The sequence below is a fragment of the Loxodonta africana genome, chromosome 18, assembly GCF_030014295.1.
Source record: "Loxodonta africana isolate mLoxAfr1 chromosome 18, mLoxAfr1.hap2, whole genome shotgun sequence".
Classification (NCBI taxonomy): Eukaryota; Metazoa; Chordata; class Mammalia; order Proboscidea; family Elephantidae; genus Loxodonta; species Loxodonta africana.
Genome location: NC_087359.1, coordinates 75,735,277 through 75,761,683, shown reverse-complemented (window position 1 = coordinate 75,761,683; position 26,407 = coordinate 75,735,277). Strand labels below are relative to the sequence as shown.

Sequence of the window (26,407 nt, the reverse complement as noted above, 5' to 3'; positions counted from 1 at the left end):
GGACAGGTCAGGACTCCTACAGCCACACCCCTCTCTGGGGAGTGTTTATACTTAGAACATCTAGTTCTGTAACGGCATCTCCTGCATCTCAGATCAGGTTGGGGCAGGCACAGGAAGAACGCAGGGTACTGAATTAGTATTTGATCAGTGACTAAGAGGTGGTAGTACGGTAGATAAATCCAGCACTGGAGCTTCACAGTTCTTCTCTCCACTAGTGTCCGTGCTTCCGTGACTTCTTTACCTCCATTGTCCTCTCCATCCATAAACTTTGCAGGCCTGACCACAACAGGTCTAATACCCACAGATCTCCTCCATTCTCTTTTCAACCAAAGTTGACATCTAATGCTCACCTGGCAGCCATGAGCACCAGCACAAGGAGCAGAAAAGCCTAACTGGCAGCCACACATGGGGCCATGGGCAGACGGGGCTCTTACAAGTTGTGTCTCTCCATCATGACTCAGGTAAAAGAGCAGTGCCCTCCTCTTTCCCTGTAAGAAAGTTGGGACACGTCAGGGCAACCAACAAAGATACAAACTTGAAGGACTCCATATCACACCTGCCCAGACAGAAAGCAGGGCTGGTCCTTCGTGGATGTATCTGTAGTTTCAAAACGAATACGCAGAGAGATACTGCAAGCCTAAGAAGAGGGTGAAAATGGAAAGAAGCCATAAACACTGCCAGAAGTAGAGAATATTTTCCCAAGTGAAATGCACAGATAATTTAATGGAATTTAGCCGATTTTTCCCTCTCAGGGTCTGACTTCAGGAAATCAAATTACAAAGTCATCATCACATCCTAGATTTATTACAACTGACCTGCAGGCAAAAGGATAGAACTATTACATAAACACTTCGATTCCATGTATATATCTTAAATAGAGGAGGAATTCAAACAAGAATACAGGATAAAATATTCCAAAGCTCCAAGAAGCAGTTATGTTACTGAGCTCCATTTTTACAGACAAATAAGGCAATATCCCTGCACATTAGCTTTTTGATCATTTTTATACATTTTTCTATGGTACAAGAGAAAAATAACCAGAGCTCACAATGTACAGTTCTTAAACTATTTTCACAGTTTGTGAACACTATACACCATTTTGTTTTAATAAAGATACATCGTAATAAACTCCTTGCCCTTAAGTTTATAGTTTATAATAATCTATGATTAATACACTAAAATTGCCTTTTTATGTGGTCATCCACACAATAGAATGGTCAGATTAGCTCCTGGACAGTCAGAATTGCTTTTATCTCCATTTGCATAACGGCAAAGTGACCCTATGCTGAGCCAGACGGGGAGCTGACAGCAGAGAAACAAATTCCTCTTGAGTCCCGGGAGCAGTGGAGGACGATGGCTTGGTGTGGTTGTGGGAGGACCTACGGCGACGCCTCCTTTCAGGACACTGGGAAGTCTAAGGGTCAGGATGCCAAGGGGAGAGGGAAGACAGGAAAATTAGGCAAGTGGACCAAAGAGATCAATCGCTTTTGAATTCTGAAATTTACATGGATGTAACTTTAAACAGCACCATTCTCTCTTTATTGTTTAATAGTATTTACGACTGTCACTCTGGGAGGACACGCAGCTATACAGGCCAGTTTGGTTCTGTAATGACATCACCTGCATCTCAGACCATGGCTGTTTTTTTTTTTATTCCAGTGTGCTTGAACCACTCACAGTGCTGCTGAACTGTTACACGAAAGCCAAATGTTCAGTGTCTGGGAGGCCAGAGCAGAAACCGAGGCAGAGCCTGGCTGATGGGTAAGCGAAGCAGCACGGGAAAAGATGGCAACCTTTTCGGGGCCTCCTTTTTTGTACCTAGTGAGGATCCCAATTCCCAGCCATGACGGTGACCTGCCAAGGACTGCAGCAGGTGACGGGCTTATCTAGAAGACTGCTATTTCAGAGGCACATCTGGTAAAACGTGTCTCTGGAAAAGATGCCGCTTCACTAGCCACCACATCAGCTGGGCCCCACTTTTCTCAGCCTTTTAAACATTAGAGCCTATGAGATATTTGGGGCTAAAAATCCTTGGTAAGGAACGTCCTTGGTAATTAGAAAGATTTTTGATATAGGAAAACGGTGAAATATTGGATTAGGCAAACGCCACACAGCGGCAATAGGCCACATGGGAAGGGAAAGGATTCAGGAACTCAAGACCAGGAGCAGTGATGGCAAGAAGCAAACAACTGAGATTTGGTCTTTTGCTGCCTACAAAAATCTTTATGTAATCGATCAAGGCACATTGCTACTAGCTACTTCTCCCTGTTAGCAAGTTACGATGGCTAAAGTATCGGGCTTGGGGCCGAGGGGAAAGATACAGCTGCGACAAGTTGTTTGGGATAAGATACTAGAATTAAAAACATCTGTAAACTTTGCCCTCTGTACTTGTTCTTCTTTCAGTCCTGGTGGTTTGTGGCAGGTGGAACATCAAGTTGGCAGCACACTGAATTCTGAGAATGAGAAATTCTTAGGATCAGCACCTTCTTTAACAAATGGCAGACTCCTGAGTCTTCCCAATGAAGAATAGAAGGACTGGTAAAGGAGAAAAGAACACATTCTGTCCTGTCTCAATATTTTAATGTTCACCTCTTTGAACGCAACATGGTTTTTGGTAAAGATAAATTCATTCTAATTTAACATGATATTTCAAACAGGAAATTTGGCTGAGCACATCGATCCCCAAACATCGACTGTGACCGTAAAGCAACAGAATATCAAATCAGTAAATCTATTGCACTTGGTGAAGAAAGTAAATTCCTCCTTTGTCTCCCAGCTCCAGAAGCCATGTGTCTTGCTGGCTGTGCAAGCTCTTCTCACTCAAGCCCGAGTCTCTGTGTTCAGACATAGTACATCCATCATTTCCAGGAATTGGAAGGCTGACAAAACACCATTCCAGTAGCTGCGTCTCCAGGTTTCGAGTCTAGAAATGAATTTAAGATGTGATCTAATCACGGTCAACAAATTGATCGTACTGACTTCCACATTTCATGAGTATGTTCATCACGAAAGAGCAGGATGAGGTCTCTCTGACCAGCACTAACACTGTGTGATCAATCAGGTATTACAGGGATGCACGTTCTATGTGACAGGAGTATACAGACATGATGGAAACGAACACCAATCTTATTGCACATGGTGTCTGGGCGAGCAATAAAAACACTGTGATAGAGGATGAAGATTCTTTACGTCTTGCTTCTTCTCAGCCCTTTGCTCTATAGTCCGATGTAGCAGCGATATCAATCGACATACATGGGAGAGCTGGGAGTAGCCGGCATTTGATCCAGGATTTTACAAACATAGCATGCGACCTCTACGGTACGTTCTTCATACATCAAGATAAAGGGATGTTTCTGCAAGAAAATTGAAATAAATAAACAACAAAGAAAAAAATGTATAAACCTAGTCTCAGAGCCTACCCTGAACTTTTCCCAATTTCTATACAGCATAGGACTGAAGGCTCCCAAACACATATGGCTGTGAAAACCTGTAGCACCACAAGTTCAGAGAGGCCAGTACGGCCTTTGTTTTCGTGCAGGCATGCTAGTGGGTGTGGGCGTGCCTGGGTGTGCTACACAGTGTTAGGATGTGGAGCGCCACCCTGGCAGTGAGGTCTAAAAACTTATCTGTATACATGCAGGGAGTATGTGCTGAGACGGAAAGCAGAGCTGTTCCTCAGCATAACACACAGCTGCAGCCTCTACCACCATCTGGGAGCCAGGAAGAACTACGTGGATACCAGTCGCCGTTCCTGGGATACAAGCATGAGCCCCCCGCTTCCTTAGCCGCAGCAGGAGAAGGTCTTACAAAAAAGGTTTTCAAGCTTCACTCTTTCTGTTCCCCACCCCACAAGACACCCAACAGAAACACTCTATGAGCTCCTGCCCTGTATCCTCCAGACCATAGCCCTGCATCTGCCTTGCAAACATGCCTTTTTATACTCCAACTCTAACGGTACTTTTTTTTCATAGCTTCTCTAAGAATGCTGATCGGTCATCTTTAAGAGTCATTGCTGGGGTGACCACAGGCTCCATCTAACATCCGTGGAGACTAGAAGCTGTGACAAGCAAGCTGGGTCATTTCTCAAAACATTCCCTTACTATGAGGTCTGAGTACCTTCTTCACTACCTATACCAATGCTATATCCAGAGGATTGCTTAAAACAACCAATGTCCATGGGATGGGTGAAAAGTTTCAAAGAAATGGGAACTGGCCATATGCTATAAATTTGTGTGAGAGTTTTTAATAAACGCAAATTAAAGGCAATAAACGTTTCATAAACTTTTTCTAATGGATGTGTTACATGCACACAGACTCTGCAGTGGAAATGCTGTTGCTGTGTGCCGTTGAGTTGATTCCGACTCATGGCGACATATAGGACAGCGGAGAACCACCCCAGAGGATGTCCTAGGCTGTAGTCTTTACGGGGCAGTCGTGGTAGTGTAGGTGAGCTGTTTGAATCCACCAACCACTCCTTGGAAACCCTATGGGGCAGTCTACTCTGTCCTACAGGGTGGCTATGAACAGGAATCGACTTCATGGCAACACGTTTTTGTTTGTTTGACAAAACAGACTGCCACGGAGCCACTGGTGGGTATGAACCACTTACCTTTTAGGTTAGCAGCCGAGCACTTAACTGCTGAGCCATGGGCTTCCTAAAGTAATACTGGAATCCTCTGGGGTAATTTTTATACTATATCAAAGCTAAAATTTTCTATAAGAACTCAACTAGTAAATTAGTAGGAAAATTATTACTACAATTTTTTCTTTCAAAATATCTTTGTTTAAAAACATAAAAATCTATATTCATTATAATATGACAGAGAGGCCTTTTCCTGGCTCAGTGAGCTAGCAGGCCAAGAATTCAGGGGTAAGGAACCATCTAAAATTCCCGAGTCCCACACTCACCAGAAGTTCTTTATACTTTGGCCTTTTGGATTCATCCTTCGTAAGGCTAGAAAAACAGAAAAATAAGATTATTAAAGTGGAGACACATTTACCAAGGATTTCTCTTTTCACAAATGAAACCCGGTACAGAATCAAGCAGTTTTTTTCTTCAGAGACACAGTAACAAACCAGACAACCTGCCAAAGAGAAAAGAACACACAAAAACTTAAACAATCTACAATCTAAGAATGTATCCTTAGCATACTTATTATAAAATTAGTGAAAAACTAAAAACAAGTTAATTGTTGAAGTCTGACTAGATAAATTACGACACCACTGCATGGTAATTTAACTACATAGTTAGACATATGAGTGTCTGTGTAAGTATGAAAGTGTGTGCGTGTGCAAATACACATGTATTGTACGCTATGTATCTATCTAAATGTATGTGCAGATATACTCACACAGAGACCACCTAAAAGAAACCAGGAATCCTGGGAGGTAAACTGAATGAATTTTATCAATTTATTTATTTATTTTTTAACTTTTACACTCGATATTTCAATGCTGTGTTATTTGGTACAAAAGTTTACAACAGTACACCTCACTTAAAGACTGTAGTTTTTATCAGGATATCATCTTTGCCCTGCTGCTATTTTCCCCTTTAGTTCTACTGAAATTAATGCTGCCAGAAGTACTTTCGTTTTGTTTGTATTTACCTGATCTATCTTGATCACTACTCTCCTCCAACCTCCAATCTATTTTTTACTATAAAAATTAATATTGGCAATGTAATTTACCTATTTCTAAACTCAGTGATTTCTGCATCTGACACCTGTTGCAGTGTACACGGTCACATGCCACACAAATCTCCCCTTTGGAAAGCTTATTCCTCTAGCTGCTGGGAGATGCTGCCAGCACTGTCAGCCCCTCAGAACTGCCTCAGTTGAAGAAAGTTGCTGGGCAGCCTATATCCAGTGACAGAACCTCTCATTCCAAACAAGTCAACTCTGAAAGACCATCTCAGCTTCAGAGCTTTCCACACCCTCAGCTGAGGCCTTTGCTCAGACTGCACTGCAGCCCAACTTTTCCTGCCCAACCCTGCTTCCATCCCTTCACAGCTGATCCCAGGATCGCCACCTAACCAACTTCCTGCACGCTTGTCTCTGTTTCAAAAGCTTGCTATCGAGGGAACCAGCCTGCAACATCCTTCGTCTGGTTTTTATGTTTCTTCTTGTCAAGTATATTCTTTCAAAAGTCTATGAATGGTCAACTCTTAGCCTTGGTGTTTCTGAGAATACCTGTATTCCTTTCTTATTCTGAATGGTAATTAAGTTGGGTATAAAACTCTATACGCAATTGGTGGTTCAGTGGTGGAATTCTCGTCTTCCACATTGGAGACTTGGGTTTGATTCCTAGCCAATACACTCTCTGTGCAGCCATTAACCATCCGTCAGTGGAGGCTTGTATTTTGCTATGTTGAACAGGTTTCAGTGGAGTTTCCAGACTAACATGGACTAGGAAGAAAGGCTTGGTGATCTAATTCTAAAAATTAGTCAGCAAAAACCCAAGAGCTCAAAATGGTTCAATCCACAACTCATCATGGGGGTGGTGCAGAACTGGGCAGCGTTTCGTTCTGCTCTACAAAGGGTATCATGAGTTGGGGACTGGCATGACAACAGCTAACAACAACAACAAAAAACTCTAGGAATAGGTTGACAACTATTTTTCTGCAGCACTCTGGAGATACGACTCCACTGTTTTCTGGCAACAACTGTTGCTAGTAACGAGTTTAATGTCAGGCTATCAATCCTCAGCTGGTTATTTGTCTTCTCTTCCTGCTGACTTTTGCTTTATCACTGTTCTGCAATTCTGCCCAAATTAGGTATAAATTTACCTTTGTTTATAGGGTCACCATGAGTCGAATCGACTCGACGGCAACAGGTTTTATCCTACATGGTACAGAGACTTTGCTTTCAGTCTAAGAACCTATCCTTAGTCAATTTTTCAATGTTTTCAACTATTCTGAAATACTGTTTCTCCACTTTCACATCTGTCTTCTACTTCTGTAATTTCCATTGGTCTACACCACCCATTCTATTCTCCCCGGTTTTTAGCTGCTTTTTCATGTATTTTAACCTGCATTATGCTGGGGAATCCCTCAGTTCTATCTTCCAATTCCCTGATTCTCTGTTTTCAGCTTAAAGCACATGCCATCCATTGTTTTTTAAATCATAGCTACAGGTTTTCATTCCTAAGATTTCCAATTAAATAATTTTCATATGCAATTGTGTGCTTCATTCCTGTTTTATTTCTTCCTCAGTGTGAACGGAAGTTATATCTTTATTTCATTGAGCATCCTAAATAGACTTAAAAAGTATGTCCCACGCTATTCCATAAATTTATCTTTTCTTTGCATTAGACTTCTTCATGTAGTTTGGAATTTTGGTTTGCAGACTCACTTTGAAAGACTGTTTAAACTCAAAGCATACCCATTCATTTGTTCAAAAATATGTGTCTACTAAGTGCTCTAAAGTAAACCAGGAGCTAGAAATACATCACAAAGCAACTTCACAGTGCCTCTTCTTCACAGGGCCACCAGTACAGAACATGGTTCTATAATAAACCTTTGAAGTACTGGTCCTGTGCTGATATCAGGACTATTACAGATCCGGTCCACTGGTTGCAAAAATTCATCTATATTCTTGACCGTCTCTAATCCTACAGCTTGCCTAAAGCTGTGGCCCCAGGCAATGAATAACATCATTTTTTTCACTTAGCAAATCCCAACTTCTAAACAGTAAGCCTAATTCCTGTTGGTCTCGTTTCCAGAAAAGAGTACATATAGAGCTTTGATAGTACAGGGAAATGCCCTGGCTGCAACTGCCAGCTTAGGGACCTGGAATACAGGAAATTCAGGGCTTTGGACCTACAAAGTATTTTTAAGTATTTCTGTTGCATTTTTTTTTTATCCACAGAGATGTTTCTGTGAAAAACTGCTGTCTTTTTAGTTTTCCGTTTTTCTATCTTACCTACCTTCGCCATATGGAACAGAAAACTGACAACATATAAACTTACTAAGCCATTTGAGTGGAAATCTTTAACCAAATTATTATTAACATTGACTATCCTCTGTTTTAGAATTAGTGCTGACATTAGCACTGTTATCAATAATCATTTTAACTCCAAATAGTTAGACCTGCACTCTTCAGTAAGGCAGCCACTAGTCCAATGAACTACAATGAAAATTTTATTTCTTTTGTCACACTAGCCACATTTCAAGTGCTCAACAGCCATATGTGGCAGTGGCTACCACACTGAACAGAGCAGTTTAAGGGCATTTTCATCATTTCAGAAACTTCCTTTGGATAGAAATTAAATCTACCTTCCAGTTTACTAATCTCTCTTCATTGTATCTAATCTATTATTTAATTCAGCTATTGAGTGTTTTATTGTTTTTATTTCTAGAAGTTCCATTTGGTTCTTTATAAGTCTGTGCTTCCTGCTTATATTTCCAAGCTTCTTTATTTTTCCTTTAAACTTAACAATAATTTTTTTTTCCATTTCTGATCATTCTAATATCTGGAGTTTTCATAGATCTATTCCTACTATTATTTCTGCTAATTTCATTCATTGTGTGAGTGCTGAACTTTTTTTCTGTAAGTTATTCGTATTCCTGTTAACTTTATCTTTGGAGAGTCTTTGAGGCCTAGATTAAAATTTAATTCCTCCCAAAAGGATTTGCTTTTCCTTTTACCAGTCAACCGAGACTCTTGCCAACCTGAAGCCTCTTAAAATTAAATTCTCTGCTTTATGTACTTTGGAGAGCACACTTATGAAGCTAAATAACAAATCCACATTAGGGTGAGCTTAGAGTTTCAAATTTGTGCTGCACTCAGGCCAGGGCCAAGGCAGGCATGTTTGTTATCCTATTCTTGCACAGCACACCTGATTTCTCATTTATCTTTATGATGTGAGTACAGCCCATCAGGATGTCAACGCTACGTGAGATCATCACATGTCGGATTTGTTCTCCTTACATAGGCTCTGGGCTTTATCTGTTGTCCCCTATATTCCTTGCAGTCATCAAAGCAAAAGCCCAAAGTTCTGAGGGTGCAATAGAAACTCAAGGAAAGAAACAGCTTCAACGCTTCCTAACCTCCAAAAATGACTGCTTTCACACAGTTCCAGAGCTCTGTGGATTCCTTCGTTTTGTATCAACTCCTGACACATTTTAGAAGATTTTAAAATGCTAGTCCAGTACTTTAGTAGTTTCAGTGCAAGTACTGCCCCAGACACCCAAGCCGCCACAACAATCCGCAGCAGTCACACTCACCACTCTACAGCAGCTTTTCTACTCCCCAGGTACGGCTGATTTCCTGTGCTTCTACACTGCTGCATACATTCACGTGCACATGTCTTAACTGAAAGTTTGTCAGATTTTTGTTATATGTGGGAAAAAAATTTACAATATACGTAGATAGGATTTCATTTTTATCTTTTAGTCAATTTGGTTTGGTATTTTAATGTAAGGACTCAAGTTTTTCTTCAAGTAAAGACAGTTTTTAATTCCTTCTCTGTCTACTATCTAAATGAAATCACCTGTATATTTCTCCTATCATTTGCCTCATGTTCATCTCTTTATCCCATTCTACTGGAAGATTAACTCGAGGGCGTTGCCTACTTCATAGGTTTGACTAACCTACAATATCCAATCTGCTGTGTATCACCATTTCCCCCCATTAAAATCAGAAATCATGTTTACTATTGGAAAACAATTTTTCCTGAATCCAAATTATTCCCTTCTCACATTTTCCGCTGATTTTATCAGTGAAAATTTCACAATGGACTATTTGTTTAAAGTCCTCAGACTGATATAATTATCCTCACTAGTGGTACAATTTTTTGGAAACCCTGGTGGCGTAATGGTTAAGTGCTATGGCTGCTAACCAAGAGGTTGGCAGTTTGAATCCACCAGGCGCTCCCTGGAAACTCTATGGGGCAGTTCTACTCTGTCCTATAGGGTCGCTATCAGTCGGAATCGACTCGACGGCAGTGGGTTTGGTTTTTTTTGGAGTGGTACAATTCTCGTAATGGCAAAAAAAAAAAAAAAAAAATCATTTGCCAGTAATTTTTATTTTTTCATCTATGAAGGGGCATTGTTTGTTTATCAAATATCATGAGTTGATCTTGGTTATGCATCTATGTGACTGTAAAAAAGAGGTAGAGAGCTATCAACAGAGCATCATCACCTTGCCAGAGAATCTGTTTCCTGGGTTTGTTGTAACAGCTTGCCCCGTGTTCCCACACTCTAACCAACAGAAGTGTTCTCATTAGGTGTTTCAGCAAAGCGGAGTTTTTTATTTTTTATCGTGCTTTAAGTGAAAGTTTATAATTAAAGTCAGTTTCTCAAACACTTGTACACACATTGTTATGTGACCCTAGTCGCTCTCCCTACAATGTGACAGCACACCCCTCCTCTCCACCCTGTATTTCCCATGTCCATTCAACCAGCTCCTGTTCCCCTCTGCCTTCTCATCGCCCCTCTGGACAGGAGCTGGCCACACAGTCTCATGTGTCTACTTGAGCTAAGATGCACGCTCCTCACCAGTATCAATTTAGGTCTCTAAGTCCAATCTAATCTTTGTCTTAAGAGTTGGCTTCGGAAATGGTTTTAGTTCTGGGCTAACAGAGTCTAGGGGCCATGTCTTCTGCAGTCCCTCCAGTCTCAGTAAAACCATTAAGCCTGTTCTTTTTACTAGAACTTGTGTTCTGCATCCCACTTTTCTCCTGCTCCATCAGAGACACTGTTGTGTTTGTTCCCTGTCAGGGCAGTCGCTGGTGGCAGCTGGGCACCATCTAGTTCTTCTGGTCTCAGGCTGATGGAGTCTCTGGCTTATGTGGCCCTTTCTGTCCCTTGGGCTCATATTTTACTTATGTCTTTGGTGTTCTTCATTTTCTTTTGGCTCCAGGTGGGTTGAGACCAATTGATGCATCTTAGATGGTCACCTGTTGGCTTTTAAGACCCCATACACCACTCACCAAAGTGGGATGCAGGATGTTTTCTTAATACACTTTGTTATGTCAGCTGACCTAGATGTCCCCTGAAACCATGGTCCCCAGACCCCCGCCCCTGCTACTCTGTCCCTTGAAGTGTTTGGTTGTATTCAGGAAGCTTCTTAACTTTTGGTTTAGTCCAGTTGTCCTGACTTCCCCTGTTGTCCTTTACTTCACCTAAAATAATTCTAATCTACTATCTACTTAGTGCGTACCCCTCTCCCTCCCTTCCCACCCTCATAAGCATCAAAGAATGATTTCTTCTGCATTTAAGCCTTTCACCACTTCTTATAGTAATGGTCTCATACGATATTTGTCCTTTTGCGACTATTTTCACTCAGAATAATGCCTTCCAAATACGTCCATGTCATGAGATGTTTCATGGATTCATCCTTGTTCTTTATCGTTTAGAAGTATTTCATTGTGTGAATATACTATAATTTGTTTAACCATTCATCTACTGATGGGCACCTAAGTTGTTTTCATCTTCTTGCTATTGTGAGAACAGTGCCACAGTGAACATGGGTGTGCATATATCCATTTGTGTGACAACTCTCATTTCTCAAGGATATATTCCAAGCAGTGGGATTGCAGCATCATATGGTAGTTCTATTTCTAGCTTTTTAAGGAAGTGCCAAATCGATTTCCAAAGTGGTTGTACCATTTTACATTCCTACCAGCAGTGCGTAAGTGTTCCAGTCTCTCCACAACCTCTCCAACATTTATTATTTTATGTTTTTTGGATTAATGCTAGCCTTGTTGGGGTGAGATGGTATCTCATTGTAGTTTTGATCTGCATTTCTCTAATGGCTAATGATCATGAACATTTCTTCATGTATCTGTTAGCCATCTGAATGTCTTTTTCGGTGAAGTACCTGTTCATATCCTTTGCCTATTCTTTAACTGGTTTTTTTTTTTCCCTCCATTGTTGAGGTTTTGCAAATCTTGATTTTAGAGATTAGAAGCTGATCAGATTTGTTCTAGCCAAAAATTTTTTTCGCAGTCTGCAAGTTGTCTTTCAACTCTTTTGGTGAAGTTTTTTGATGAGCGTTAAGTGTTTAATTTTTAGGCAGCCCCAGTTATCTACTTTATCTTCTGGTGTTTGTGCGTTGTTAGTAATGTTTTGTATACTGTTTATGCCATGTATTAGGGCTCCTAGCGTTGTCCCTATCTTTTCTTCCATGATCTTTATCATTTTAGATTTTATATTTAGGTCTTTTATCCATTTTGAGTTCATTTTTGTGCATGGTATGAGGTATGGGTCTTGTTTCAAATATTTGCACACAGATATCCAGTTATGCCAGCACCATTTGTTAAAAAGACTATCTTTTCCCCATTTAACTGACTTGGGGCCTTTGTCAAATATCAAACTGATCATATGTGGATGGATTCTCAATTCTGTTCCATTGGTCTATGTATCTGTTGTTGTACCAGTACCAGGCTGTTTTGACTACTGTGGCAGTATAACAGGTTCTAAAATCAGGTAGAGTGAGGGCTCCCAATTTGTTCTGATTTTTCAGTAATGTTTTACTTATCCAGGTCTCTTTCCCTTCTATATGGAGTTGGTGATTTGTTTCTCCATCTCATTAAAAAATGCCATTGGAATCTGGATCGGGATTGAATTGTATCTATAGATTGCTTTTGGCGGAATAGACATTTTTACAATGCTAAGTCTTTCTATACATGAGCAAGGTATGTTTTTCCACTTATGTAGGTCTCTTTTGGTTCCTTGCAGTAGTGTCTTGTAGTTCTCTTTGTATAGGTCCTTTACGTCTCTGGTTAGATTTATTCCTAAGTATTTTATCTTCTTGGGGGCTATTATAAACAGTATTGACTGGTGATTTCCTCTTCGATGTTCTCTTTGTTGGTGGAAAGGAATCTGATTTTTGTATGTTTACCTTGTATCCTGATACTTTGCTGAAATCTTCTACTAGTTTCAGTCATTTTCTTGTGGATTCTTTAGGGTCTTCCGTGAATAAGACCTTATCATATGCAAACATACTTTTACTTCTTCCTTACCAATCTGGATGCCCTTTATTTCTTTTTCTAGGCTAAGCGCTCTGGCTAGGACCTCCAGCACAATGTTGAATAAGAGTGATGATAAAAGGCATCCTTGTCTGGTTCCTGTTCTCAAGGGGAATGCTTTCAGACTCTCTCCATTTAAGATGATGTTGCCTGTTGGCTTTGTATAAATGCCCTTTATTATGTTGCGGAATTTCCTTTCTATTCCTATTTTGCTAAGAGTTTTTACCATGAATGGGTGTTGGACTTTGTCAAATGCCCTTTCTGCATCAATTGATAAGATCATGTGACTTGTCTTTTGTTTTATTTATGTGATGGATTACATCGATTGTTTTTCTAATGTTGAACCATCCCTGCATACGTGGTATGAATCCCACTTGGGATTCATTTTTGTTTTGATATGTTGTTGAATTCTATTGGCTAGAATTTTGTTGAAGATTTCTGCATCTATGTTCATGAGGGATACAGGTCTGTAATTTTCTTTTTTTGTAGTGCCTTTACCTGGTTTGGGTATCAGGGTTATGCTGGCTTCATAGAATGAGTTTGGGAGTATTCCATCCTTTTCTATGCTCTGAAATACCTTTAGTGCTACTGATGTTAACTCTTCCCTGAAAGTTTCGTAGAATTCTCCAGTGAAGCCAGGGCTTTTTTTTTTGGGGGGGGGGGGGGGTTAATTACCTTTTCAATCTCTTCTTTTGTTATAGGTTTATTTAGTTGTTCTATCTCTGTTTTAGTTTAGGTAGGTAGTGTGTTTCCAGAAATTTGTCCATTTCCTCTAGGTTTTCAAATTTGTTAAGAGTATAATTTTTTATAGTATTCTGTTATGATTCTTTTAATTTCAATTGAGTCTGTTGTGATATTGCCCTCTCATTTCTTACTTGGGTTATTTGCTTCCTCTCCTGTTTTTTCCTGTGTCAGTTTGGCCAGCGGTTTGTTGGTTTTGTTGATCTTTTCAAAGAACCACATTTTGATCTTGTTAGCTCTTTCAAATCTTTTTCTGTTCTCTATTTCGTTTAATTCTGCTCTAATTTTTATTATTTGCTTTCTTCTGGTGCCCAAGGGTTCCTTTTGCTGCTATTTGTTCCAGTTTTAGGGATAATTCTTTTATTTTGGTCCTTTCTTCCTTTTGGATGTGTGTTTTTTATTGCTATAAATTGACCTCTGAGCGCTGCTTTTGCTGTGTCCCAAAGATCCTGGTAGGAAGTGTTTTCCTTCTCATTGGATTCTATGAATTTCTTTATTGCATCCTTAATTTCTTCTATAAGCCAGTAATTTTTGAGCAAGGTGCTTTTCAGTTTGCATGTGTTTGATTTTTTTCCTTGCCTTTTCTGTTACTGATTTCTATTTTTATGGCTTTATGCTCAGAAAAGATGCTTTGTAATATTTCAGTGTTTTGGATTCTGTTAAGGCTTGCTTTATGACCTAATACGTGGCCTATTCTGGAGAATGCTCCCTGTATGTTGGAAAAGAAAGTATACTTGGCTGCTGTTGGGTGGAGTTTTTCTTAACAGGTCCTTCATGTGAAGCACAAGGCAGCAGTGCCACAAAATCCCAGCTGTGTGTGGGCTCTAGTATCTAAAGCATTCCTCAAGCCATTTTCAGGATCAAGACCTGCTCCCTAATTGTCCTACAAGTTGCCTACTCTTCTAGGCCCTGGTGTTCCAAGCCACAGAGTTCCTTTATAAGTTTTACATCCTTGTGAAAGGGTATCTTTTGCATGTTTTTTGAACAACTGAATGTCATCTTAAGTGCTTTTTCTAAATATTTTGCAATCTTAAGTTGTCATTTTTGTATTTATAAATGTTCTGTACTTGTAAGTATTGTTGACACAATCTGGATAAAAGTCTTCTCTTGGATATATGTAAGTATCTTCTCCCACTATGTGGCTTGGCATTTCACTCAATGGTGTCTTTCAATCTACAGAAGTTGTTAATTTTTATAACGTTTTATTTATCAAACTGTTTTATGCTAACTGCTTTCTGTGTGCTGTTGAAGAAATCTTTACCTATCCAAAGGTTATAAAAATTTTCTTCCATGTTACCCTCCATATGCTTCTAATTTATACAACTGAACAAACTTAATATGGCAGAAAAGCACTGTGAGGGAAGTGGTGAGAAATGTGCCTATAGCAGTAAACGAGATCCAGATCATAACAGGTTTTGAAGGCCATGTTAATTTGGACTTTATTTTAAGAGCACGGGGAACCCTCTAGACAAGTGTTTCGCAACTTTTTTTTTTTTTTTTTTTTCCCATTATTCCCCCTTATAAAGTCTTTTGGAAACCCTAGTGGTGTAGTGGTTAAGAGTTATGGCTGCTAACCAAAAGGTTCAGCAGTTCAAATCCACCAACTGCTCCTTGAAAACCCTATGGGGCAGTTCTACTCTGTCCTTTATGGTCACCATGAGTCAGAATCAACTCGACGGCAACAGGTTTGGTTTGCATTTTTTTAATAGTCTTTTTGAACAGATTGTCCTAATTGCCCACACCCATAGAAATTTTAATATCAGATATATTGTATATCTGTGTATATACCATAGCCCTTTAGAGGGCTACAGATCATTGTAATACTCAAAATTTTTTATCCCCAAGAATCAATTTTCACCACTTAGGGGTGACAGCACCCTGCTAACAATGCACGCTCCAGACATTTTTAAACAGAGAAGCTACATGATCAGATGCATCATAAAAATACAACTGACAAAAGAGAATAGTTTGGAAAAAGGTAATACTGGATTATGAGAAGACCAATCATTAATCTGAAAGATCGAGGTTAGCAATGATAGACAATGCCCAAGACTAGGACAGTAGCAGGAAGAATGGACAAATGTGGAGAGCTGATATGAGTTAAAATGGAACTATGAACCTACTCAGGGCAAACAATAGGGTACTGATGTCCATAACCTTTATTTATGGGGAAGGCCCAGTGCCAAGGGAAACAAAACTAAAAATGTGCAAGTACTGCATATATATAAAACAAAATCTATAAAGAGATGAAGGAATTAAAATGAAAGCAGCCTTGGCAGAGGGTTCACAAGAGATCATTTTGGATATTATCTATACGACTCACATATATTATTTTAATCAAATTTTTTTTTTTGAAAAAAACCCAGAATATATGTAACAATCACATTCATGCAATTATGTAAACTGCACATGTGTGTAAACATGGTAAACAGATTGTTCTTAAAAATGAGGAAGACTTACGGCCTTCTACCTAGAAAATTGTGAGGCATTCCTTTCCCCTCTAAAACACCAACATGTTTTGTATGTTGAATATGGCTACAGCAGATGAAAGGAGCTTGAAAACTAGAGTCAAACAAACATTTGATATTATTCAAAAAGAGAACTTTGAAATATCAGACCTAGAATGAGCAGAGAGAAAGAGCATTCCAAGAAGGAAAAATATGAGAAAAGGGAAGACATTTTCAGGAATCAATAAGAAGATGTACTAAGTACTCATATCTTATTTTTAAATGTTTGGGATAAACAGAATTTTCAAAAATATTCAATTACATAAAAAGATTGCATTTAAAATGTAGACTGAAACAGTATAAGGCATGGCTCTATTACTGCCATATCTGCACATATTCGTTCTTATGTGTGCCACACACACACAGACACTGTGAAAAAGTTGGAGAAATGGCATTAACAGGTGTAGGATTCACACCGTCTTTGAAATAAGGCTTCAGAGAGCCAATATATAGTTCTATCAATTGAGCTTGAGGCCCGACTCTACTATATACATCCAACTATCTTATGTTATGTTACAGCAGTGACCCAATTGCCGCTCAGGGTCTGATTTGGTAGGGCCCTGGCTTAGTAAAAAGGAGACCTGGTGGCACAGTGATTAAAGCACTCAGCTGCTAACCAAAAGGTCGGCAGTTCAAATCCACCAGCCCCTCTGCAGGAGAAAGATGAGGCAGTCTGCCTCCAGAAGAATTTATAGCCTTGGAAACCCTGTGGGACAGTTCTACGCTGTCCTATAAGGTCAGTATGAGTTGGAATTTTACTCAACAGCAAAGGGTTTGGTTTTTGGTTTTGGCTTCATAAAAGCTGTCAGGTGGGTATAATCTCACTGTAAGAGCCATATCAGAATAAGATGAACTGTCTCACCTAGAAGCTTAACCTGCTATTTCTTGTACAAGGTACTGGAAATCTGGAGGCAGCAGTTTCTGCACCATCCACTTCTACTTTTCACCAGTACTCGAGTAGTAGAGCAAAAGAGTGATGCCTCTGCAGGCTAGCTGGAACCCTCCGTACAGCCCCGGTGATTCAGAGTCCCACCTCAGAAGGCAGGGTGAAGCTCCCCTCCCCGGTGTAAACTACCAGCTGTGCTAAGATTAGCAGACCTCGAAGCTTTCACCGCATGTGACTGAGTATCGTAAGTTGAGTACTCACCACAAGTTGACAAAGTTGATGAAACTTGGGGAGAATTCCCTTTCCTCAGAATTAGTCAGCTGTGGAGGATCTCCTTTCACGACTTGTGTTAGTTGATCAAATACACTATTCCACTTTGGATAAGGAAATCGGCCTGTGGCCAACTCGTACTAAAGAGAACATAGAGAAAAAAGAAAAATACACTAGACATTATTTACTACTCCCCACTACAGTGACCATGTTGAAAATCTGAACTATCAAGCAACTTTTTTCTTTTTACTGTACTTGAAATGAAGGTTTGCAGAACAAACTAGTGTCTCATTAAAGTTAGTACACACATTGTTCTAAGACACTGGTTAATAACCCCACGACATATCAACACTCTCCCTTCTCAACCCTGGGTTCCCTGTTACCAGCTTTCCTGTTCCTTCCTGCCTTCCAGTCTCTGCCCCAGGGCTGGTGTGCCCCTTTAGTCTTGTTTGTTCCATGGGCCTGTTCAATCTCTGGCTGAAGAGTGAACCTCAGGAGTAACTTCATTACTGAGCTGAAAGGGTGTCCGGTGGCCATACTCTCACGGTTTCTCCAGTCTCTGTCAGGTCAGCAAGTCTGGTCTTTCTTTTTGAGGTAGAATTTTGTTCTATATTTCACTCCAGCTCTATCCAAGACCCTCTATTGTGATCCCTGTCAGAGTGGTCAGTGGTGGTAGCCAGGCACCATCTAATTGTACTGGACTCAGTCTGATGGAGGCCATGGTAGATGTGGTCCATTAGTCCTTTGGACTAATCTTTCCCTAGTATCTTTAGTTTTCTTCTTTCTTCCTTGCTCCCAAAGCGGTGAGACCAGTGGAGTATCTTAGATGGCCACTTACAGGTAAAGCAACTCTTATAAAGTGTTAGATCAAACCAAGATCAGGTTAGAAGGGAATCTCCAGAACTAAGGCTGAGGGAAGGTCATATTTAGAAATCAACATAATAAACAGAACTCTGTAAAAACCAAATTCAAAGTCTTAGACTATAAGGAAACACCCAATTTAAGCCTAGACAAGGTCCACAAAATGCATGTTCCAGGGGAGCCTCTGGTTCTGATTTTACTGTGTAAGAGACTCTGGAAATCGGTTTTAGAACCTTTTTAGGACACAGCTTACTCAATGTGTAGTCATCTGAATAGAAGGCCATGGTCCAGAAGAGCAGCCAAATACCTTTGTAAGGTAAAAGGACATTCAACAAACAAAAGCCCAATCTGAGCTCAGAGGAAACAATGTTCAAATCATGTTCTATGGCTATTCTGTAGTTATTGCAATTTAAGCACAGTCAGATGGTACTATAACTGATAATGATGCTAGGGACAGTATCTCTGAACCACACCAAACTAGATGTGAACAGCCTTATGTACAAATGTCCACATCTGATAAAGGTTGAGAGTATTTGCTAATAATCAGTGAATCATAGTCTCGCCTTTCTCCCGCCATTTCTGAAAATAATGAAAAACTAGAAATTATGCTTTTTCCAAGAAAGAGATCTAAATGCTGCATGCCGGCCTAATGAATCCCATTTTATGTGCATGGACAGGTGATTGACATATGAGAATGAGTTTCCAAATCTATTAGGGAGGAAGATGGCACACAGGGCAGAGAAAGCACTGTCTGAAAAGACTGACTCAGAATTTTCTTCAGCTTAGATTTGATTATGTAGATTCATTTAAATATTAATTCAAATATTAAACCACTAATTTATACAGTGGAATGAAGGTCATCAATCAAAGGCAAGGCCATCCTGAAATAGAAGGGTGGCCTAGGAAGGCCTTCCTCCCCAGAGGATGCCTCTTCAGGTCACTGCTGTTCCAAATCGCACACCTATGTGTGCAGGCACACAGGCGTGTGTGTGCACACACACACGCAGAACTTCATTCCTCTGGTGAGGTTTCAAAATGCGATGTACTTTGGACGAAGTAAATTCACAGCATTAGGGGTAATTTATTGATTATTCACAGCATTAGGGAAAACTTACTTTTTAGTCAGCATTAGAAATAACTTCACTAGATTCATTCTTGAAAACAGGTTTTAATAAGAGATGGAAAAACAGCCTACAAATCATAAGGGCAGGAACTTAGGAGCTCAGAAACTAATTTCACATACTTCATAGTTTCTATAAAATTATGCCTATGAAGAATAAATTATGAAGCAATTTTAAGTACCAAAAACCTTGTTTTTAAATAATAAGCTTTAGCTAGATGTACTCAAAGAACTTGCTAAAAAAATTACTATGTTAACCTGACAGGGAACACAACAGAGAACCCCTGAGGGAGCAGGGGAGCAGTGGGATGCAGACCCCAAATTCTCATAAGACTAGACTTAATTAATGGTCTGACTGAGACTGGAAGGACCCCGGTGGTCATGGCCCCCAGACCTTCTGTTGCCCCAGGACAGGAACCATTCCCAAAGGCAACTCTTCAGACATGGATTGGACTGGACAATGGGTTGGAGAGGGATGCTGGTGAGAAGTGAGCTTCTTGGATCAGGTGGACACTTGAGACTATGTTGGTATCTCCTGCCTGGAGGGGAGATGAGAGGGCGGAGGGGGTTAGAAGCTGGCGAAAAGGACACGAAAAGAGAGACTGGAGGGAGAGAGCAGGCTGTCTCATTAGGGGGAGAGTAATTGGGAGTATATAAGGTGTATATAAGTTTTTGTGTGAGAGACTGACTTGATTTGTAAACTTTCACTTAAAGCACAATAAAAATTATTAAAAAAAAATTACTATGTTAAAACCTTTCACAGAACAAAATTTGTTTTTGCTCTTTACACATAACTGGTTTGGTCATTGCTAAGACAGTCTTGAATCATAAATATCCCTTACAGGCAAAGAGCTGCCTCAGCTGGAGCCATAGGTCTTGCTGCAGTCTTTGGGACCCATCATTCGAACTAAAAGATGCCCAAGAATCACATGCCCTCCTCTCGCTGTCTTACATCAGTCCTATTTTCTGCCACTGGCACGTCAGGAATCTCTGATTGAAGGACTCCGGGCTGCAATGAGGGACCTGTGCCCTCACAGAAATTACGTGGATTGAGGGTGGAGTTTAAGATGGAAGAAAGAAAAACTGATAAGCTGATTCCATATTATTGGTGATGCTATCATTCATTACATGATGGTTTATGGGCTTTCCTGAGAACCAATGATTTCTTTTTTTTTTTTTTTTTGGTAAGCAATTGAATTTTAAGTTTCAAACAGGTAACTTATAGGCAGTCATTTGTGGTACAGATCATTTGTGAATTAGAAGAAGCCTGCCTGCAGTATTCAGTTCTAAGCTAGTTCATGAGAATCCTTAATAGGCATTTACAGAAAAGAGTCATGTGGTCAAGTGGGAAACACAGGATACGTCACCACCCTCCTGGAAATTAAAAATACAAGCAAGCACAGTAAAGTCTCTAAGAAGTCTGCAGTAATGAAATTGGTTTTCCATTAATTTGTCATTTTTCTAAGTTTCTTGACCATGAACTACTTCTGCATATGCCTACTAATAACCTACTAAACTAGTATGATGAATAATGTCAGTTTGAAAGCATATGAGGAATGAATATAGATGTATAAAGTAAATTTAAGGAAGGGAGAAGAATGTAGAATTTGAGCACCAAACAGGATATTTGAGGTAATTCATAACATAAATGGGGCTTTCAAAGAAATTAGTATAAAAAACTAATTTGGACGAAATCACACACACATACATACAAAATCGTGAATTTTAGAGACAAGTAGAAGAAAGAAAAAGAAAGGATAGTACCAACATGCAATTCCTGGTACTACAGTCTTTTAATCTCAGAATATATTTGCATTTTGAGTATTTTGAACATTATGATTTTAACTATGAAATGTCTTAAATGACCCCAAAAAATGTCATTAAAGAATTTTTTTTTTTTATTACATCTCGGTGTCTAACTTCTTTTTGCAAAGCTACATATTTCTATGCCTCCTGGCTACAGCAGAAATTTTAAAGTCCTGACTTCAGTATTAAATATTGGAGAGCACAGTCATCTGGTATGGAACTCTAACTCCGCGAAGAGATGGTAACTTAGTGCTTTTGTTAAAGTTACACCTATTTCTGTACTTATCAGATTGGCAGAGAGCAGTGAGCGATAGCTGTAAGCGTTCGTTACAGAAGCAGTACATGAAAACAGCTGCTGGAGATGGCCGAGGGCATCTGGCTCTAAATGACTACCGAACAGCAGACTCCTAGAGTTGTACATTCTAACTTCCTATTTGCTATTGTGGGTCAGGCACCATCTGAGCCAGAACCCACCCACTGCCGTCGAGTCGACTACGACTCATAGCGACCCTATAGGGACCAGAAATCATGGGATATCTGTTTGCATCAAATAAAACTCACATTAGGGATCTCCCACATTTGGTCACAAGGGAAACTAGATGAAGTCCTATGCAGAGGTGAGCTATTAGCCCTCAACTCTCTATACAGGAAAAAAAAAAAACTCATTAGGCCCAGTGCCATGACTCACCACACACAGCTTACAGGCAATAAAATAAAAACAAGGGTATGTGATTCTGATCTCCCAGGAGAGGGTCCTAAGCCATATGATGCCAATGAAGAAATGGAAGTTATTTAATAAATTACAAAAATAATTCCTAGCTTTGGGCCTGTGTGTCTCGGAGGTTTGGGGTCTTAGATAACACAGAGGGAAGGTGAGAGAAAAATGGAAGGAAGAGGTCTGGACTGCCTACCAAACAGGAGAGCCCAGTTTAGGGATGGAAATTCACATTCCAGTGTAGAAGCAGCTATAGGAGCTGTCCACAGCCAGGAAAACCTTATCAAGCCCTGATAGAAGAGCAAGCCTAAGAACCTAAATCTAAACCTTCAAAATAAAATTTCGTAACCAAGAAGTAAGTAAAGATGATTTTTAAGCGCAACCAAAATTTCAGTGTAGTCCATAGGTGACTAAGAAGTTTATTTAATTGTGTTGCTAGTTTGAAAGAAGTAGCTTTTTTACTATTCTTTCCCAGTTTTGTTGTTCTAAGGTAAGAACATTCATTTAAAATCATCACCTATGTCTAATCCGTTAACAACTGAGTTACTTTCAGCTCATTCATCTGACTTTTCTGTGAATGAGAGATTCCAGTAGAAACTATCTTCCATGCATATAAACGTGTACTTAATATACACACCTGATGCTGTGTCACTGAACACACGGTATCCTGCATGAAATGGGAGGAGCCTATGTGCCTTTCCTGCTGCACTGATTGCAGGAACTCTTCTGTTCCCACTCTTAGCATAGTTGCTGACTCCCTGTAGCTGTGGCCAAGAGACCCAGAGCTGCCGTGTTAAAGAGCTCTAGGCGCTTCACGAAACCTTGAGGAAAACGCTCAACTCTGATTTGGTTTTTAAGGTTAAAAAATATACTGTTTCTTTTTTTCCCCCAACAATTAGAAAATACAGCCCATGACATTATCACCACGGGGGGGATAGGTAAAAAATCAAAGATCAGATGAGAAAAAGAAGCCGCACACAGGAGGCATGGAAGCCTGATTCAATTTTCTTTCATTTCTAAATTTCTTATTGTTACATTACTATGACAGGGTTGAGTCAATATAAACATACCAATGTGATCCCCAAACTCCAGACATCAGAGCGGACATCATATCCTTGTCGTGATGCACTTGGGTCTATTCTTTCAGGCTGGAACACAAAGAAAAGTCAAAGTCATTACTGTACTTACCCCCCAAGGAGCAGGCAAATGGAAACAATACCTGAACTAGGTAGCCAAAAGGTCAGCAAATTCCTAGAGGAATCCATGTCTAGAAATGAAATGAGAGTTACAGCAAGTCACCATTATATTAAAAATAACAAACAAACAACAACAACAAATCCAATTCACTGGTTACCTTCATCAAGGGGACACACAGCAATACTTCTAAATTTTTTCTTCTAAGGGCTCTCGTAAGCATTTACAAAGCTGAAGCTCAGAAAAGATTCAGAAAGAGAAGGGAGAAAATTTAAAAAATGGAAAAAAGTGAAGAATAATCACAGGGTCAGGTTAGTAGCATCAGTGACAAACATAGGAAAAATTACTGGCTCTTCTGACTTAACTAGAGCAGTTGTAGAAAACAGTTTGGTGGCTCCTCAAAAAGTTAAACACAGAAATATCATATGAACGAGCAATTACAGTTCTAGGTATAGACACAAAACACCTGAAAGGCAAAGACACAAACAGATACTTGTGCACTGACGTATACTGCAGCACCATTCAATAGCCAAAGGGTGGAAACAACCCAAATGTCCATTAACAGATGAACAGATAAACACTACATGTACATACATACAATGGAATATTACTCAGTTATGAAGAGAACTGCAGTTATGATATATGCTCTGACACGGATGAATCTTGAAAACATTGTGCTGAGTGAAACAGGTCAGAAGCAAAAGGACTTCCATGATACGATCCCACTTATATGAAACATCTAGAAGAGGCAAATGCACAGGACAGAAGATTATCAGTGGTTACCGGGGTGGATGGAAGGGCCACTGAGCTTCTGTGAAGGGTGATGAAAAATTGTGGAAACAGTGTTGATGGTCGCACAACGTGGTAAATGTAACTAATGCCAGTGAATTGTACACATAAAGACGGTTGAAATGGCAAATGTTTTGTTCTATATACTTTGCCATAATTAAAAAAGACAAATGACAACCTCAGAGAAAACATGTAACACAACAGGAAATGGGTTGAAATCCTCATTATACTTCTATCAACAGAAAAGATCAACATTCTAGTAGAAAAATGGGCAAAGGATAATGCATAAAAGCAGCTGCCAAATACAGGAAAAAGCATTTAACTTTATCAAGAACTTAAAACCGTATTACAAAAGACCCACTAAATCAAGAGGTAGTGACGTTCCAGCCTATCAATGTGACAAAGATGTAACTGTTAACACTGACATCTAGTAGCAATTATTTGGGAAACATACTCTTGCATAAAGGAGCCCAGTCAGCTGCTGACAACAAAATCAGAGGTTCAAACCCACTCAATGGCTCTGCTGGAGAAGAGACTTCGCAATCTGCTCCCATAAAGATTATAGCCTAGGGAACCCTATAGGGCAGCTCTACTCTGTCACATCCAGTCACTAGAAATCGAAAATCAACTCAACAGCATTTAACAACAACGCCTCACACAAAGACCATCAGTATGAAGTTAATGTTACAACTTTTCCCAAAAGTACCAAAAAGCCTAAAACCATGAACCTTTTATAAAGAAAAAATTAAAGAAATAGAGTTGGGCAATGACACAGCTAAAAAATGTTTACAACAGTATTTAGTATAACAAAACACTAGAAAAGCCTTAAACATGCAATAGTAGAAGGTTAAGTAATTTTTAATGGTTAAATTCATTACATATGAATACATATCAATCTGCAAAATTGCCTAGAAAGCAAATGAGAAAGTACTACATGCAATATGATTTCATTTACATAAAATAAAATATATACCCACATAAAAACAATATTTTTTCCCTTTATGAATGATTCATGGGTAATTATTTTCTTCATTTTACTATCCTAATTTTATTTTTAATAGGGACATATTCTTTCAATAAGAAACAAATTTACCAAACAATAGTCTTTTAAACAAAGTTATTGAACATTTTCAAAAATAGGAAAAATACAATGGAATTTTAAAGTTTCCAATGAGTGAAAACGTCAAGTCTCTGGAGATAAACTATAGGAGCCTGTCTCAAAGCTGTGGAAACCAACAGAAAGGTGGCCTGTGAGTTTCATTCCAGGAATGTGCATCCATATGCATGAGGAGGGGATCAGACCTTCAATCATTCCCTGAACGCTCCCACATGCATTGGTGCTCCCATATGCATTGGCGCTCCCATATGCATTGGCAGGGGTGGAGATCAGACCTTCAACCATTCCCTGAACGCTCCCATATGCACTGGTGTGGGGCTGGGGGTGGGGGGGGTAGATCAGACCTTCAATCATTCCCTGAACGCTCCCATATGCACTGGGGGGGGAGGGGATCAGGCCTCAATCATTCCCTGAATGCTCCCATATGCCTTGGTGGGGGTGGGGGGAGATCAGACCTTCAATCATTCCCTGAATGCTCCCATATGCCTTGGTGGGGGTGGGGGGGGATCAGACCTTCAATCATTCCCTGAATGCTCCCATATGCATTGGCGGGGGTGGGGGGGGATCAGACCTTCAATCATTCCCTGAATGCTCCCATATGCATTGGCGGGGGTGGGGGGGGGATCAGACCTTCAATCATTCCCTGAATGCTCCCATATGCTTTGGCGGGGTTGGGGAGGATCAGACCTTCAGTCATTCCCTGAATGCTCCCATATGCATTGGCGGGGTTGGGGAGGATCAGACCTTCAACCATTCCCTGAACGCTTCCATATGCACTGGTGTGGGGCAGGGGGGTAGATCAGACCTTCAATCATTCCCTGAACGCTCCCATATGCATTGGTGGAGGGGGGCGTAATCAGGCCTTCAATCATTCCCTGAATGCTCCCATATGCCTTGGTGGGGGTGGGGGGGGATCAGACCTTCAATCATTCCCTGAATGTTCCCATATGCATGGGGGGGGGGTAGAAATCAGACCTTCAATCATTCCCTGAATGCTCCCATATGCATTGGTGGCGGGGGGGGATCAGACCTTCAATCATTCCCTGAATGTTCCCATATGCATTGGTGGGGGGGGGATCAGACCTTCAATCATTCCCTGAATGCTCCCATATGCCTTGGTGGGGGAGCGGCAGGAGATCAGACCTCCAATCATTCCCTGAATGTTCCCATATGCATTGGTGGTGGTGGTGGGGCGGGGGGGGGGGGGGGATCGGACCTTCAATCATTCCCTGAATGCTCCCATATGCATTGGTGAGGGGTGGGGATCAGACCTTCAATCATTCCCTGAATGCTCCCATATGCTTTGCAAGGCAAATAAATGTTAGGAATTTTCAGGATTCAAAGTTAAAGAAAACCCTCCTCTTGGAAGAAAACTTATACTTATAAACTTATACCTAAATTATTGCAGGCAGTTGTTTTATCACATTTAAAA

General features: G+C 40.1%; 1 protein-coding gene across 4 annotated transcripts in view; it reads right to left on the bottom strand.

The window, feature by feature from the left end:
• Positions 1-785: 785 nt before the first annotated feature.
• MAP2K4 (mitogen-activated protein kinase kinase 4) overlaps positions 786-26,407 on the bottom strand; it is a 178,793-nt gene continuing 153,171 nt past the window's right edge. For all 4 annotated transcript variants that reach the window (XM_064271798.1, XM_064271799.1, XM_023556480.2 and 1 more), the window contains 4 exons: positions 22,946-23,023; positions 17,365-17,513; positions 4,909-4,954; positions 786-3,353 (listed from right to left, as the gene is read on the bottom strand). In XM_064271798.1, the coding sequence (XP_064127868.1) occupies positions 3,240-3,353; positions 4,909-4,954; positions 17,365-17,513; positions 22,946-23,023 (387 nt within the window). In that variant the 3' untranslated portion in view covers positions 786-3,239. The remainder of the gene's footprint in view (positions 3,354-4,908; positions 4,955-17,364; positions 17,514-22,945; positions 23,024-26,407) is intronic.